The sequence below is a fragment of the Aethalodelphis obliquidens genome, unplaced genomic scaffold (assembly GCF_003676395.1).
Source record: "Aethalodelphis obliquidens isolate GAN/ISIS:26980383/991018 unplaced genomic scaffold, ASM367639v1 scaffold13, whole genome shotgun sequence".
NCBI lineage: Eukaryota > Metazoa > Chordata > Mammalia > Artiodactyla > Delphinidae > Aethalodelphis > Aethalodelphis obliquidens.
In genome coordinates this window covers 2497558-2514047 of record NW_020837957.1, presented here as the reverse complement: position 1 = coordinate 2514047, position 16490 = coordinate 2497558, and the positions used below count along the sequence as shown (strand labels likewise).

The following is a 16490-nucleotide window of genomic DNA, read 5'->3' as shown; positions in this document are numbered from 1 at the left end:
TTCTTTTTGAAGTGTTTGTTGGATGAGGCAATAGAGCAGAGTGGTTTAAAAGCATGGGTTTTAAATCTAAATAGATGTGGTTCAAATCCTAGCTCCACTGTTTATACTCACATGGCCTTGGGAGGGTTACTTCACATATATCAGCCACATATTATTCATCTATAAAATGGCGATACTTAGTGTATTACCTCATAGTGTTGAGAGAACGGAATGTCGTTTAGCACAGAGCTTGGCATATGATAAATGTTCAATAAATTATTACAGCTACTATTACCATCATCATTATTATTGTAAATAATAATAATATTGAAGTAAAGGTGAGATTTACTTTCTACTCCTATTTTATTTTCATGCTAAAATGACAGTGCCAAACACTTATTAAGTGTTTTCTGTGTAGTGTGGGTACTGTGTTAATAAGAACTTACCTACTGCTCCAAGAACCTTGTGAAGATGTAAGACCTCTGATTATGGATGAGGAAATGGAGGCGCAAAGAGATGACCTAGCTAAGTAAATGGCAGAGGCAGGATCTTATCCCAGATTTCTAGTCTCCAAGACTTCTGCTACACAAAATACGTAAGCTTGTGCAGACATGTATGACTCCCTAGGTTATCCAAGCATGGGATTCATACCTTCTCTTGAAAATTCCAACTTGAATATGGCTATAAAGTCAAGACAATCAGTGATAGATTGTAAAAGGAGAAAGCCTATGTTCAAATGGGGGGACCTGATTGTAGATGCGTGTCTAGTGAGCAGTTATTTCTGTTCCTGAGTTTGCTTGCACATTATAGATTATGTAAAGAGTTTAGTCGGTGTGTTCATTAAGATCTCTTCCAGGTGTAGGATCCCAGGCATCCCTGATGGGACCAATAGGCCCATGGGGACCCAAATAGGCTCATGGGTGCTAACTCTCCCAGTTCCTCTGTCAATCCAGGCACACTGGCTTTCTCCTCCTCGGCTTCAGGCCTTCTGTTGGTTTGCCAGGAGAAAATGAGAAATACCAATAGAAAATGAGAAAGCTGACTTCACTCTGTCACTTTTATGTATCTTATCAGGTTGTTCCTGTTGAAAAGGAAAAAAATAAACTGAAACGGAAAAAACTGGAAAATAAACACAAGAAGGATGAGGAGAAAAATAAAATCCAGGAAGAGTGGAACAATTTTTCTTACTTCCCTGAGATCACTGACATTGTAATCAAGGAGTCTGTGGTCAGCATTAATAAGCAGGACAACAAAAAAATGGTAAGTTTGCTTCAGAAGTGATTCGGCCTGGGTCTGGTGTTCGGAGGGAGACTTTGCTGAGGACAGTTATGCAGCATGTGCTCTTCAGAGTTCCTGTCCCAAAGAGAAAATCTTATGATCATCTTATTTAAGCCAAAAAGTCCCTATTGCTGACATTGACATTATCAATGTCTGTTTTTAAGTTACTTGGGTACATTCTAGTGCCTTTCTTTGGTCTTCAAATGTGTATCTACTTCAGGATTTGCCGTCTTCCCAAAGATATTTCAGCATCAATATTTAGTTCACAAAAGTTAGTGGATTTGAAGATCCACATCACTAAGTGAGTGTCAGCATTTTCTCCCAAGGGCTCCTGCACAGCCTCTCTGCTGAGTTGTGTGGGTCATCTGGAATGAGGTCGGTGGGAAGCCCCACTTTGCACTTGAGCAGACTGTCCAGCTGGCAGCTCTGGCCACAATGACAGTCCTCATCATGGTGTCAAGCACAGCCAAGTGACTCTCGGACAGAGGAAGGGGTGTTCAACCTCTCTTCCTCTTTTTTTGGTATCACTTGAGGACGTGATCTAGACAGGCAGGGGAAGTCACTTCCCCAGTTTGGCAGGGGAAGTGGGAGTCCTGCCAGAATAAACATGTTTGTGTTGGGGAAGTCACAGCTGACGTCACATGGGGAGGACAGGTGGGTGAGACACGGTGCTCCTCCATGCAATGAAGGTAGTCATCTAGGGAAATACCATGTTTTGCCTGAAAATTGGCAAATACTTTGTCAAAATCATAACACTCAGTACGGGGAAAGAATCTGGTGATATGGTTTAGGACAGATGGTCATTCTTTTACATCTAGAGTAACTAGTCTTTTTGATATACCATTTGGGAAAGCAATTTGGTAAACGTGTTAAAAGCGTTGAAACTATCTATATAATCCCTCCATAGGAAATGAGGACCTGTCTTCTAGAAACAATGAGAGATGCAGGCAGTGGTCTATGAATGAGAATGTTTATCCCAGCAGTATTTACAATGTCAAAATACTGAAACTAACCTGCATATATGATAATAGGAAAACGAGAGAATAAAACACAACTCATCTGAGTAGTAGAATATTCTGTAAACGAATTGCTGAACTAAAAAAATATCCATAAAAATGCTTCGTAAATGGAAGAAAGCAGAATATAAAACTATTGGCAGAATGGAACCAATTTTGTTTAAAAAGTTTATGCATATACATACACATGCTCTTAGAAAAATAATCAGATATTAACAACTATTTGTTTATGATGGGAATATGAACGATTTTAATTTTTAATTCTCCCCATCCTCCCCATTTTTTTAAACAATAAAGATACATTGATTTCATTAGAAAACTGTAGTAAAAATGTGAAGGAAGTAGAAGAGCCCATATAGATGTTAGTGGAGAGATGGAAAATGGTGGGAGGGAGAAAATAAAAATAAATGCTATTTATTCAGCATATTATAGATCTTAAGTCATGTTATATGATGTGTCTGCAGTATCTTATTTAGTCCTTACAAAGACCTTAAGATATCAGGATTTTGGCTCCACTTCCAGGGGGGAATCTGAGACTTAGGGAGAGGTGTAGGAGCTTGCACAGGGGCAGCTCCAGCCTGCACTGCTTTGGTTTCCACGGTGTTCTCTTCCCCAGGGACTCTGTAGTGAGGGAGAGGTTGGCCCATTTGTGGTCTGGCTGTCCAACATGGCCAAACCCTGGAGATGCGTGGCAGGGGAGGAGGAACTGCAGCCAGGTGATGCGAGCTTTGTGAGCCTGCCCCATCTGTCCTGGCTGACAGAGTCAAATCTGGCACCCAGATGGGGCACCTGTCGTCTAAGTCAGTGCTCACCCTGGCACAGGGGCTGGCAGCTCTGTGCCCAGCTACAGTGCTGTGCAGAGAGCAGGGGGAAGGCAAGAAGAAATCGATACCTGATCTCCTCGTTACCTTGTTTTCCTTTACAAATACTAGCCCTGCTGTGTGCCAGGTATTTCCTACCTTAAAGCTTTACGAATACCAACTCTTTTCATTTTCATATCGACCCTGTGAGGTGGGTATATTGTTATTCCCATTTTACAGAGGAGGAAACTGAGGCACAAAGAAGTTAAGTAACTTGTCCAAGGTCATACAGCTATTACATTAAATTACTTGAAATTGCCAATATTTGACAATTTTTGACGAATAAAAATGATGATTATATATGCTTAAATGTAATAGCAAGTAGAGATACGGAGATTTGAACCCAGATAAGCTGGCTCCTGAACCTGTGGGTTAACACTATGCGATGCTTTTTCTTACTTATCTCACTCCTCCATCCCTTCCCAGCCATGGCATTTCCAAGCAGTACTTTTGGTTGCTGGTCTTTCAGGAGAGCATGATGCTGCCATGTTATCAGATCATATCTTGATTTATCTCTTCTCTCTGCATCTTCTTGACATCTCCCCTTTCTATTCAGACTTCCGCTTTCAGAGAACTTAAGTGCTTACGTACTTTTGTTTGTATGTGACTGGGTGAAGGGCTGCCCAAGCCATACCGTCTTGAGTTTGCTCTTTGGGGCTCTGCAGGGAGATGCCAGGTCACACCCAAAAGGAAGCACACTTAGCACAGAGCCTCCTTCCTGCATCGCCATCCCTATGGTAGCCCTCCCTGCCCTCTCTTGGCCTCCTTGTCTCACAACCCCAAAGCACCCTTCCTTTGGCATCATAGCTAACTCGCATTATAAGCCCCTTACCTCCATTCTGTCTGGTTGCGTATATCCACCCCTCCCCCCTTCACTGGTCTTCTTGTCTCTGTCTACTTTTCTCTGCCACCAGCCTCTTCTTTCTCCACTGCTAAGGAAAGAGTCATATACTCAAGTGTCATTTTACCCTTCTCTGAAGGCTCAGGTGTTTGTTAATATTCTTGTGAGACAAAGCTCTAAATCATGGCTTTACAAACCTTCCTTCATCAGATGTTCCTAGTTGACCCCGCAGCTCCTCTCACATGGTCATCTCTCCTCAGGGTTGTAAGATCAAGACAAAACCCCACCTGTCTTCACCTCCAGGCGTTTTTCTTCCTTCCATGGAAACTCCCTCCCTCCTCTTCTTTTACCTTTGCCTCTCCCACTTGGAGTAAGACTCTCTGCCTTCTCCAGACCCTCAGAGGTTCCTGGATTTAATCTAGAAACCTTATCATTGTGTCTGGGACCATTCCTGGACTAAAATCCAGGAGTTTCACCTTCTAGACCAACTCTGGATGAGATGAAACACCTGTGCCTCTGTTTCTTTTTCTGTAACTAGGAATAATGTGTAGTGCCAGGACCAGGGTGTCATCTGCACACTATGTTCCCCCCCACCTCTACTTTTATACCTCTGCCACCTTGATTCAGGCCTCCTCTTCTATCTGGACCGGGTGGCAGCTTCTCCACAGTCTCCTGCCTGCCACAGCTGCCCGTGCGCCCCCTCACCCCACTGTTCCTCAATCTGATAAAAGTTTTGAGGTAAGAGATGAAAGAGTGTGGTGAACAGAGTTATATGTAACTGCAAGGGGTGCAGTTACTATCGACAAAAAGAGCTTCCCGGGCTTCCCTGGTGGCGCAGTGGTTGAGAATCTGCCCGCCAATGCAGGGGACACGGGTTCGAGCCCTGGTCTGGGAAGATCCCACATGCCACGGAGCAGTTAGGCCCGTGAGCCACAACTACTGAGCCTGCGCGTCTGGAGCCTATGCTCCACAACAAGAGAGGCTGCGATAGTGAGAGGCCCGCGCACCATGATGAAGAGTGGCCCCCGCTTGCCACAGCTAGAGAAAGCCCTTGCACAGAAACGAAGACCCAAGACAGCCAAAAAAAAAAACAAATGTGGGGTTTAAGAAAAAAAAGAAAAGAATTAAAAAAAAAAAAAAAGAGCTTCCCTTTGGGGTTGTACATTCTTCATTGTGTTAAATATCTTCTCACTCTGTACCTCCCCAGAGAGTCAGCTGCTTAAGATGGCAGGCACGTGATGTAACCATGGGCATTTCTACTCTCTCGCCAGGAACTGAAGCTGTCTTCCCACGAGGAGGCGTTGTCCTTTGTGTCCCTCGTGGACGGCTACTTCCGGCTCACAGCAGATGCCCATCATTACCTCTGCACCGACGTGGCTCCCCCGTTGATCGTCCACAACATACAGAATGGCTGTCACGGTCCAATCTGGTTGGTTCGAAAACATTTTCAGTTGCCTTTGGTGTGAAAAGAACCCACGTGTTAGTCATGGGGAGCGTGTCCTTCTCAGGCATGGGCGTCATCAGGCATTTACGCTGAATATTTACTTGGTGCCCTTTTCCATCCCTGCTGTCCTGGTCAGGCCTTCCTGTCATTTCTTACCTTGGTCCTTGCAGCAGCCCCTCACTTCTTCTCCCTTCCTTGGGTGTCCTCATAGATGAACCCCTCACTTCTCCACAGCTGACCAAGAAGTGCTACACTTCCTAGCCCCTTACCGTGCCAGACGCTCTGGGTGATTCAAGAAAGACAGGGCACAGGTCTCGACAGCAGACGGTGTAGTAACAGAATCCCGAGTCAGCATGTCCTCCAGTGCCAGAAGGCCCAGTGAAGGTGACCAAGCCTTAGAGTTGGGAGGGGCTTTGCTGGGTGTCTCGTCCCACCTGCATCTCAAACACCTCTGGTGATGGGGTACTTAGTGCTTCACTTGGCAGCGAGTAGCTTATAGCTCTGACAGTTACAGACATGCGTACCTTCCTCATAGGGAGTTGAAGTCTGCCTCCCTGTAACTCTGTCTACTCATCTGAGTTCTGCCTTTTGAAGCAACAGGGATTCAGTTTGCTTCCTCTTGCGTGTGACCATCCTTCAGGCACAGGAAAACAGCTGCTGTGTTTCTTCGGAGTCTCTCTTCCAGACCGAAATGTATCTGTGGAAGCATCTCGTCAGCCACGTTTCACGTGAAGCGGTTCCCACCTTCTTCCTGATCCCAGTTGCCTTGTGGACAGGCAGTTTGTCAGTGGTGTGGTCCCTGGCCTGAAGAGGCTCACAGACTCACAGGGAGACAGACACACCAAGGAATTGCAGAGCAAGGGTTGAGCTTTATAATAAAGCATGTCCCTCAAATATGCCAACTATAGTTAGGCTTCAGGGCCTTGGCACTTGCTTTTCCCCTTGGTCTGGAAATCCCTCCCTCCAGAATTTCAGCAGTCACCACTTCCTTCAGGTGTCACTCAGATACCACCTAACTGGTAAAGTCTTACCCAAGCACCTTATATAAAACAACGACACCTCTTCCCCCTCTGCTACCCGCACTCCCTGACTCCTTCACTCTGCTCTATTTGTCTTCAGTGGCGTTTATTACCTCCTGACATATTAAGTTTATGTACGTGTCCGTTTGTTTCTTGTCTGCCTACCCTCACTGCCCAACCACCAGGGAGCCATTGGTCTCTGCCATTCTCTAACACGTGCTGACCACACAGCCCTCTTTTACCAACACTCAGTGAGCAGAACTCACTGGGTGTAGTAACCTCATATGTGGGTTTATTTAGCAGCTGTTTGCTCATTGCCCTCTGTGTGCCGGACTTGTTAGTCCTGGGGACACGGGAGTATAGGATAGGCAGGCTCTCTACTCACAGCTTTCTGATCCTTGATTTCTTTATTCAGTGTTTATTATTCAGTTGTTCACTTATTTATTGAGAACTGTGAGCCAGGCATGCTCTGGTTATTGGGGATGCAGCAATAAACAGAACAACTCCAAGTCCATGCTATCCTGAGGCTTCTGTTCTAGTTGTGCTGCCTGGGATGGGGGGAGAGACCCCTACCACTGCATCACGGGCAGCTCTGCATCCTCAGCCTTGGGGGGAGCTCTTCTGGCTAGAGTGGAAGCGGCGTGTGTGGGGAAGTCAGGAACAAGCATATGAGACAAGCTCTCTGTCTCATATCAGAGACGACGGTAGGACCCAGGACAGGTACTGTGAGCGGCCGTCAGACTTGAGGCAGCTCAAGAAAGTGGACATCCCATGGGGTTTAGAGTGCTTCTGTTTGGGGTGAGCTTTCTCTCTTTGCCTCTCTCCCTGTAGCACAGAATATGCCATCAATAAGTTGCGGCAAGAAGGAAGCGAGGAGGGAATGTACGTGCTGCGGTGGAGCTGCACCGACTTCGACAACATCCTCATGACCGTCACTTGCTTTGAAAAGTCTGAGGTCAGTCAAGACAGTGGCTGGGGCCAACCCATGTGGCCACAGGGTGTCAGTGCAACCTCTCATCCAGGAGGACCACCCTTGGGGGATGGGGGTAGAAAAGCCTGGGGCTCTGAGAAAATCGCCGGCAGTTCTGACAGGGACAGCCTGCACCTCAAAAGGAGCCCCTTCCCAGGCAGCCATACCCCATACCCTTTCATCCTTATGGCCCTTTCTTTCTTCCTGCAAGGGACCCATGGCAGGGGTCCCTGTGCTCTGGAAGGTGGAACACGACCAGAAAACCAGCTCACACAAAACACTCGGTGCCAGGACCATCACAGACCCAGAGCTGTGTCTGGGCATTCACTGGTACAGACTAGCACCAATGAGGCCTGTTGGCAACCTGGCCTAACACAGTTGTCCCCAGATGGTAGGTGCAGACATTTTAACAGACAAATTACTGACATGTGTTTTGACAAGATGTCTGTTAGTGACTCAGGTGTGGTTGGAAGCTGGGAATGATGTGAGAGAAATCCTGAAGCCAAATTGCAAACTTGACCTCACTAGACCACAGTGCTTCGTTATTCATGTAATTTTTTAAAACACAAGAAATGGACTATTTTTTTTTAATTAATCAGTCAGTTTATTTATTTATTTATTTTGGCCGCATTGGGTCTTCGCTGCTGCATGCGGACCCTCTCCAGTTGTGGTGAGCGGGGGCTGTTCTTCTCTGCGGTGCGCGGGCTTCTCATTGCGGTGGCTTCTCTTATTGTGGAGCACAGGCTCTAGGCGTGCGGGCTTCAGTAGCTGTGGAATCAGTAGCTGTGGCTCGCGGGTTGTAGAGCACAGGCTCAGTAGTTGTGGCACACGGGCCTAGTTGCTCTGCAGCATGTGGGATCTTCCCAGACCAGGGATCGAACCTGTGTCACCTGCATTGGCAGGTGGGTTCCTAACCACTGCGCCACCAGGGAAGTCCTGGGCTATTTTAAAAGACAAGAGTTTTACAGAATTAGTCCAAATAAATACAGTAGTGTTGCGTGGGTTCACCATGAGCTAGGAGAATTGGGGCAGGGGAGGGGCTGCAAGATGAGAGTCAGCATGTTAGCATATTGCAGACCTCAGATACCAGAAGGAAAAGTACTGGAGAATCTCTGGGGCTGGACTCAGTCAAGAGTGGAAGAGGAAATGGCAGAAGGAACCCAGTGCTGCCAAGAGTCATAGGTGAAGTCTGTAGGGGCCACTGCTCGCCTGGGGTGCTCCTGTACAGCTCAGCCTTGTGGCTGATAACGGGTGCAGTGGCTCAGCACTTGGCAGGCCTGTTGCCTTGGCAGGATCCCTTTCTTCTGCGTTCCGTCAGTCTTTGGAGGAAATTTAATATTTTTATCACAGATGTGAGCACGAGACGGCCCAACCACCTTTTGAGGTGGAATTGACCTGTGCTGTACTGAGAATGTCAGTGATTCAGTAACGTAGTCTACCTGGTGTCAGATTACCTGGGGAAAACAGGAACCATAGATAGGATTACTCCTACTATTTATTTTAGCTCACCAGACACTGTGCTAAGCTCTTTTCCTGTATATTCTCATTTAATCCTTACACTAGCCCCATGAGATAAGGTTGTATTATCCCCATTGAACAGATGAAGAAACTGAAGCATTAAGATTTTAAATATCTTGTCCTAGTTTACAGCGTTAGTAGATCTTTCTGGCCCTCATTCTTTTTTTTTTTTTTTTTTGCGGTACGCGGGCCTCTCACTGTTGTGGCCTCTCCTGTTGCAGAGCACAGGCTCCGGACACGCAGGCTCAGCTGCCGTGGCTCACGGGCCTAGCCGCTCCGCGGCATGTGGGATCTTCCCGGACCGGGGCACGAACCCGTGTCCCCTGCATTGGCAGGCGGACTCTCAACCACTGCGCCACCAGGGAAGCCCCTGGCCTTCATTCTTAACCACTAAAATACTAAAATAGTTCCCTTTGTACAGAAGTTGTCATGAAGGAAAACTTCTGCTTATACTTCCTCTATGGGGCACCATACAGCTCGGAAACCAGACCAGACAGCTGTCTGCCACCTCCCAGGAGGTTCTTGGAAGAGCTCAGTTTGAGGGAGTTCCTAGATAAATTTTTCTGTAGTACTTATTATTTCATGCATAATATGTGCTAACCTTTATAAAAGTGTTTACTAACGTTTTTACACGGGCCCTGCCATATAATCTTAGCAGCAGTCCTATGAGGTTGGTGTTTTCATGAAGTTCATCTGAAGTGCCAAAATGAAGTGATTCTCTTGTAGAAATCACTGCTGTTAGGTTGTCTCCTTGGTGTTAACTCCCTTTTATCAGTGCCTTCTCCTGGATCTCCTTTATTAGTTATTATTTCATTTACTTATAATAAGCTTTTTTATTAGGGAATAATTTTGGTTTTACAGAAACATTACAGAGATAGTACAGAGTTTCTGTATGCCCTCTACCCAGCTTCTCCTGTTGTTAACATCATACATACCCATGAGAGATTTGCTTGAGCCCTTTTTAAAACAAATCCTTTCTGATTATTTTCTTGAATGGCAGTTGCTGGGTGTCCAGAAGCAGTTCAAGAACTTTCAGATTGAGGTGCAGAAGGGCCGCTACAGCCTGCATGGCTCAGACCGAAGCTTCCCCAGCCTTGGAGACCTCATGAGCCACCTGAAGAAGCAGATCCTGCGCACAGACAACATCAGCTTTGTGCTGAAGCGCTGCTGCCTGCCCAAGCCCCGAGGTCAGTCTCTTCAAGCCAGAGCCAGGCTGCATCCCCTCGTGATGCTCTGAGACCCAGATCAAACAAAAGATGCTGGGTGCTTTGAAGAAAGTGGTCTTTCCCCCACAGTTTCTAGGTGTTTTTCATTAAGTTTTGTTACAAGTCTGTCTCTGACGCACATCCCACTCCTCAGGTGTCAGCATTTTCTATAGAAAAGACATACACCTTTTCTCAGTATCTTAATTAAGCTGCCGAAAGAGGCATGTTTAGGATTAGTAAGCAGAAATTTACTTCTTTCTTCCTTTTGATAAAATGTCTTAAGTTCCCGTCAGTAGTTTATCTGTCTGAGAGATGATCCTGGCACATCTTCTGTGGGCCAAGAACTATGTTAGATACATAGAGTCAGAAATGCATGAGACTCAGTCTCTGCGCCCCAAGGGTTTCTAGCCTAATACAGAAAATGTCACAGGTAAATGAGGCCACTGTAGCGTGTGATGCGTGTTTAAATCAACATGCACACACACACACATATTAGACCCTGGGGTTGCAGAGAAGGAGATGGTCAAGATCCCTGAGTCACATAGCGTGGAAGGCTACACAGAGGAGGTGGATCTTGAGCCAAATGTTGGACAGTGAACAGGAGGTTGCCAGTTAGATAAGGGCATTCCCAGCACGCATGTGCAGGGCAAAGCAGCAGGCCAAAGCAGGGGCTGCAGAAAGGTTCTAGAGGACTAATGTGTTCAGTGAAGTTAGAAAGAAGGGAGAGGGGAGACTGAGAGAGCAGAGATTTGGGACCATGGGAGGCCTTGGATGCCATGCCAAGGAGCTGGGACTTTATCATGCAGGCAGTGGGGAGCCATGGGTGGATCACAGAGTAAATTGGATAGGAGAGGTGAGGAACTTGGCGAGGAACTTGGCTGCTCTTTTTTTTTAAATTGAAGTATAGTTGATTTATGGTGTTGTGTTAGTTTCTGGTGTACAACAAAGTGATTCTCATATATATATACACACACACACATACACACACACACACGTACATATATATATTTTCAGATTCTTTTCCATTATAGTTTATTACAAGAGATTGAGTATAGTTCCCTGTGATATACAGTAGGACCTTGTTTATCTATTTTGTATGTAGTAGTTTGTATTTGCTAATCCCAAACTTAATTTATCCCTCCCTGCACTCCCTTTCCTTTTTGGTAACCATAAGTTTGTTTTCTACATCTGTGAGTCTGTTTCTGTTTTGTAAATAAGTTCATTTGTATCATTTTTTTAGATTCCGTATATAAGTGGTATCATATGATTTTTATCTTTCTCTGACTTCACTTAGTATGATAATCTCTAAGTTCATCCACATTGCTGCAAATGGCGTTATTTCTTTCTTTGTTTATGGCTGAGTAATATTCCATTGTGTATGTGTGTGTATGTATTGTGTGTGTGTGTATATATCACATCTTCTTTATCTATTCCCCTGTCAATGGACATTTAGGTTGCTTCCATTTCTTGGCTATTGTAAATAGTGCTGCTGTGAACATTGGGGGTGTGTGTATCTTTTCAGATTAGAGTTCTCTCTGGATATATTCCAGGAGTGGGATTGCTGGATCATATGATAACTCTGTTTTTAGATTTTTAAGGAATCTTCATACTGTTTTCCATAGTGGCTGCAGCATTTACATTCCCACCAACAGTGTAGGAGGGTTCCCTTTTTTTCACACTTTCTCCAGCATTTATTATTTGTATTATTACTTTTTGATGATAGCCATGCTGACTGGTGTGAAGTGATACCTCATTGTAGTTTGATTTGCATTTCTCTAATAATTAATGATGTTGAGCATCCCTTAATGTGCCTATTGGCCACCTGTGTGTCGTCTTTGGAGAAATGTCTATTTCGGTCTTCTGCCTATTTTTTGATTGGGTTTTCTGTTGTTGTTACTGAGTGGTAAGAGCTGTTTATATATATTTTGGAAATAAAGCCCTTGTTGGTTGCATCATTTGCAAATATTTTCTCCCAGTCTGTAGGTTGTATTTTCATTTTGTTTATGGTTTCATTTGCTGTACAAAAGCTTATAGGTTTGATTAGGTCCTATTTGTTTATTTTCGTTTTTATTTCTATTGCCTTGGTTGACTGACCTAAGAAAACATTGGTATGATTTATGTCAGAGAATGTTTTGCCCATGTTCTCTTCTAGGAGTTTTATGGTGTCGTGTCTTATATTTAAGTCTTTAAGCCATTTTGAGTTTATTTTTATGTATGGTGTGAGGGAGTGTTTTAACTTCATTGATTTATATGTGGCTGTCCAGCTTTCCCAACACCACTTTGCTGAAGAGACTGTCTTTTCCCCATTGTATGTTCTTGCCTCCTTTGTCAGAGATTAATTGTCCATAGGTGTCTGGGTTTACATCTGGGTTGTTTATTCTGTTCCATTAATCCATGTGTCTGTTTTTGTGCCAGTACTGTGCTGTTTTGATTACTGTAGCTTTGTAGTATTGTCTGAAGTATGAGAGGGTTATGCCTCCACCTTCTTCTTTTTCCTCAGGATTGCTTTAGCAATTCTGGGTCTTTTGTGGTTCCATATAAATTTTAGGATTATTTGTTCTAGTTCTGTGAAAAATGTCATGGGTAATTTGATAGGCATTGCATTGAATCTGTAGATTGTTTTGGGTAGTATGGCCATTTTAGCAATATTAATTCTTCCAATCCAAGAGCATGGGATATCTTTCCATTTTTTTGAATCATCTTCAGTTTCCTTTATCAATATTTTATAGTTCTCAGTGTGTAAGTCTCTCACCTCATTCAGGTTTATTCCTAAGTATTTTTTTTAATGTGATTTTAAACGGGATCGTTTTTTAACTTTCCCTTTCTGATATTTCATTGTTAGTGTAAAGAAGTGCAACCAATTTCTGTATATTATCTTGTATACTGCTACCTTGCTGAATTTGTTTATCAGTTCTAGTAGTTTTTGTGTGGAGTCTTTCAGGTTTTCTGCATTTAATGACAGTTTTACCTCTTACCTTCCAAGTTGGATACCTTTTATTTCTTTTTCTTGTCTGATTGCTGTGGTTAGGACTTCCAGTACTATGTTGAATAGAAGTGGTGAGAGTGGGCATCCTTGTCTTGTTCCAGATTTTAGCAAGAAGGTGTTCAGCTTTTCACCGTTGAGTATTATCTTGGCTGTGGGTCTGTCATAAGTAGCTTTTATTATGCTGAGATATGTTCCCTCTGTACCCATTTTGGTAAGAGTTTTTATCATGAATGGAGATTGAATTTTATCAGATGCTTTTTCTGTGTCTGTTGAGATGATCATGTGGTTTTTGTCTTTTCTTTTGTTAATGTGGTGTATCACATAGATTGATTTGTGTTTGTTGAACCATTCTTGTCACCCTGGGATGAGTCCAACTTGATCATAGGGTGTGATCCTTTTTATGTGTTGCTGGATTACATTTGCTAATATTTTGTTGAGGATTTTTGCATCTATATTCATCAAAGGTAATGGCCTGTAATTTCTTTTTTGGTGGTGTCTTTGTCTGGTTTTGGTATCAGGGTGATGGTGGCTTCATAGAATGACTTTGGGAGTGTTCCCTCCTCTTCAGTCTTTCGGAAGAGTTTGAGAAGGATCAGTATAAGTTCTTCTTTGTATGTTTGGTAGAATTCCCCAGTGATTGGCTGCTCTTTTTTAAGCCCCACCAACAGTGTCATTGATGTCCTGCAGGTGGATTCATCACCTCTTAGAATGTGAGAACCGGAAGGACACGTAGGGGTCACCTGATCAAGAGTCCCGTCTTATAGAAGAGAAAACTGAGGCCTGGAGAAGTGAAGTGGGCCTCATTGAAGGCCAAGGTCAAAGGGGTTTGAGTGCCAGGTCTTCTCCCAGTGTCAGATCCCTTGAATACTGACGGGTTTCTTTGATGTTTCTCTGCCACAAGCTACTGCCCTCCATATGTCAGATCCTTCCCTTAGAAGGAGTCAGGCCTCAAGGAAAGGGCAGCACAGTTGTTCCTGAGGCCGTAGCAAGTGTGGTCGAAGATACTCTGAGTAGTCTGTCTTATTACAGAATGCATCTGTGAGTCTTTATGACAGGGGTGGGCAGAAGAAGCAACACCAGCACAAAAAGGGGCCTGGGTGCTTGATGTTTGAATCACTTTTTGGTCTCCCAGTAAGACACTGTCACTGAACCTGGTGAAAGAGGAAAGACTCTGTGTTCTTGTTGCTCAGATAGGGTTTCCTGCCAGCCTTGGGGAGTAACTGCAGCCTTTGTTTTTGTGCTTGAAGATATTCTGCAAAGGTAAAAACACATCTGCCACTTGGCTGTGAGACCTCGGAGTGCACTATAACCTTAGAGCCCAACAGCCCCAATTACTCACATAATCTATCCTTCCAGATATTAGAGGCGGTTTTCACTTTCCTAGGGATTAGTGGGCTCTGGGTGAGGCTTAGGAAATGGAGAACAGCAGCCACAGGAAGCGGGAAGGTAGCGGCAGTTCGGAGGCAGGGATGTGATTTCTATGCTGGGATTAGCTGGGGAGGTTTCTGGTGTAGATGCCACCCCTGCTGGCCCAGAGCTGGAAACCAGTGGCTGTGGTGGGAGAAGCACAGAAACAGAACTGAACCCTTCTCACGGCTTCTGTTGAGGCTCCTGGAACTCTGCACTGAATGTGTTCAGTGTTTGTCTCTCCACTTTGATTATAAACTCTTAAGACAGGATCTGGGTCTCACCACGATGATTCATGGGAAGTGCAGTGTCCAGCACAGAATGGGTGCTCACTAATGTCTGTTGAGTGAATAATTACAGCAGTAGCTACCATGTTGGTGGGTACCTGCCAGTCCCAAGCAGTTTATGTGCATATTTGCATTAAAAAAAATCTGCACAGTAGCTCTTTGCAGCTGTTATAAAAATGAGGAAACTAAGGATCAGAGATGTTCACTGACTTGTTCAAAACCACACAGATGGTAGTATCACTAGAAGTTACAATAAAAGTAGCAGTAAAAAAAAAAGAAAAAGAAAGAAAAAAAGAGTAGCAGTAACTAATGATGATGATGGCTACTATCACGTGAGTAATTCTTAAATTTGCCAGGCACCGTTTGAGGTTCTTTCATGTTTTAAGTTATTTAATCCTCAGAACAAACCAGAGTATGTTGTTATCCATTATACTTATCCAAGATCACTTAGGTAGTTAGAGGAAGCATGGGGATTTGAACTCACGTCTTCTGACCCCAACTCTTTCCCCTACATAACACTGCAAAGTTACAGGTGCAGTCATCAGCCCAAGACTCTGGGGTGGGGGTCAGTTCTCCTGACCCTGGGGATAAGGGTGCTGTGGATGGGAGAGCTAGACTAAGCCCTGTGTGTGCGACTTTTTCACATAGGCCCTCAGAAGCCCTCTGTCTTCCCTCTGCCACCTGCAAATTAGAGAAGTGGTGAAATCATGAAAACTAAAGAGAATGCCATTTTGGGTTCCTCAGTGCCTCGGCCCTTCTGAGCACAGGCTTCTGATGGCCAGACCCCAACCTGGGTTTCACACTTGAAAATGCAACAAGAAACTCCTCATGGAATAAATAAAAAGGAGGTGGTCACTCAGAGTGGGTGTGACAGTCAAGAAAGTCCACGTCTCTTGTGCATTGCCCAGCCCCACTGCTGCTCTCCAAATCTGAGGGTGACCATGTTAAGAAGGAGATAGGGGCCCACAGGACCTACTGACCAGTCGCCACTGATCCTCTCATGTCCTCATTCATGGAGTCAAGCTTGAAGCTTGATTTCTGCACCGTCCAGCTCTGGCACTGAAGACTGCTGTAGATTATTGCCAAGCTTCAGGAACCAGCTGGTACAGCAAGGATGACGGTGCTAACAGATGTACCGCTGGTCATAGTCACAGTGGCTGCTGGTTATGGGGCAGTCACCTCACACCAGGGATTGAAGTAAGCCCTTCATGTGTGTCATCTCGTTTATCCCTCACAGCAACCCAGCAAGGGGCATGACTGTGTCCCCCATTTTTCTAGTGAGGAAACAGATTCCATGGAGGTTTAACAGCTTTCCCCGCTCACACAGTTGACCCTAGTGCCATGTTTCCTGAAGTGGCCATTGCAAATAATCAGCCCATAAATGGTTCCCATTGCCATCCTCCTGATTTCCTCGATGGCTCTATTGCCCAGACCCTTCCTTGGGGGCACCATTCAAGTGGCCCTTTCTTGATGTCTTTTCTCCATCAGGGCAGTCCTGAGTTGCCTGTTTGAACCTGATTTTACCCAGGTAACAGGGTGGAGTCAGGATAACAGAATGAAGGAGAGGAGACTCTGAAAAAGGGAGTATCAGGATATGATAACAAGGGAGTCTGTATCGGAACCAGTTTTTGGCTCCCAGATTTGTACCCCCCACTGGGGCCAGGCATGCTGTCTGTGGAG

The 16490-nt window shown here is 44.8% G+C and overlaps 1 protein-coding gene across 3 annotated transcripts in view; it reads left to right on the top strand.

Annotated features, from left to right (window-relative positions):
* Positions 1–16490, top strand: part of JAK1 (Janus kinase 1) — a 139545-nt gene that overhangs the window by 105293 nt on the left and 17762 nt on the right. For all 3 annotated transcript variants that reach the window (XM_027113980.1, XM_027113981.1, XM_027113982.1), the window contains 4 exons: positions 1054–1239; positions 5246–5403; positions 7269–7392; positions 9926–10112. In XM_027113980.1, the coding sequence (XP_026969781.1) occupies positions 1054–1239; positions 5246–5403; positions 7269–7392; positions 9926–10112 (655 nt within the window). The remainder of the gene's footprint in view (positions 1–1053; positions 1240–5245; positions 5404–7268; positions 7393–9925; positions 10113–16490) is intronic.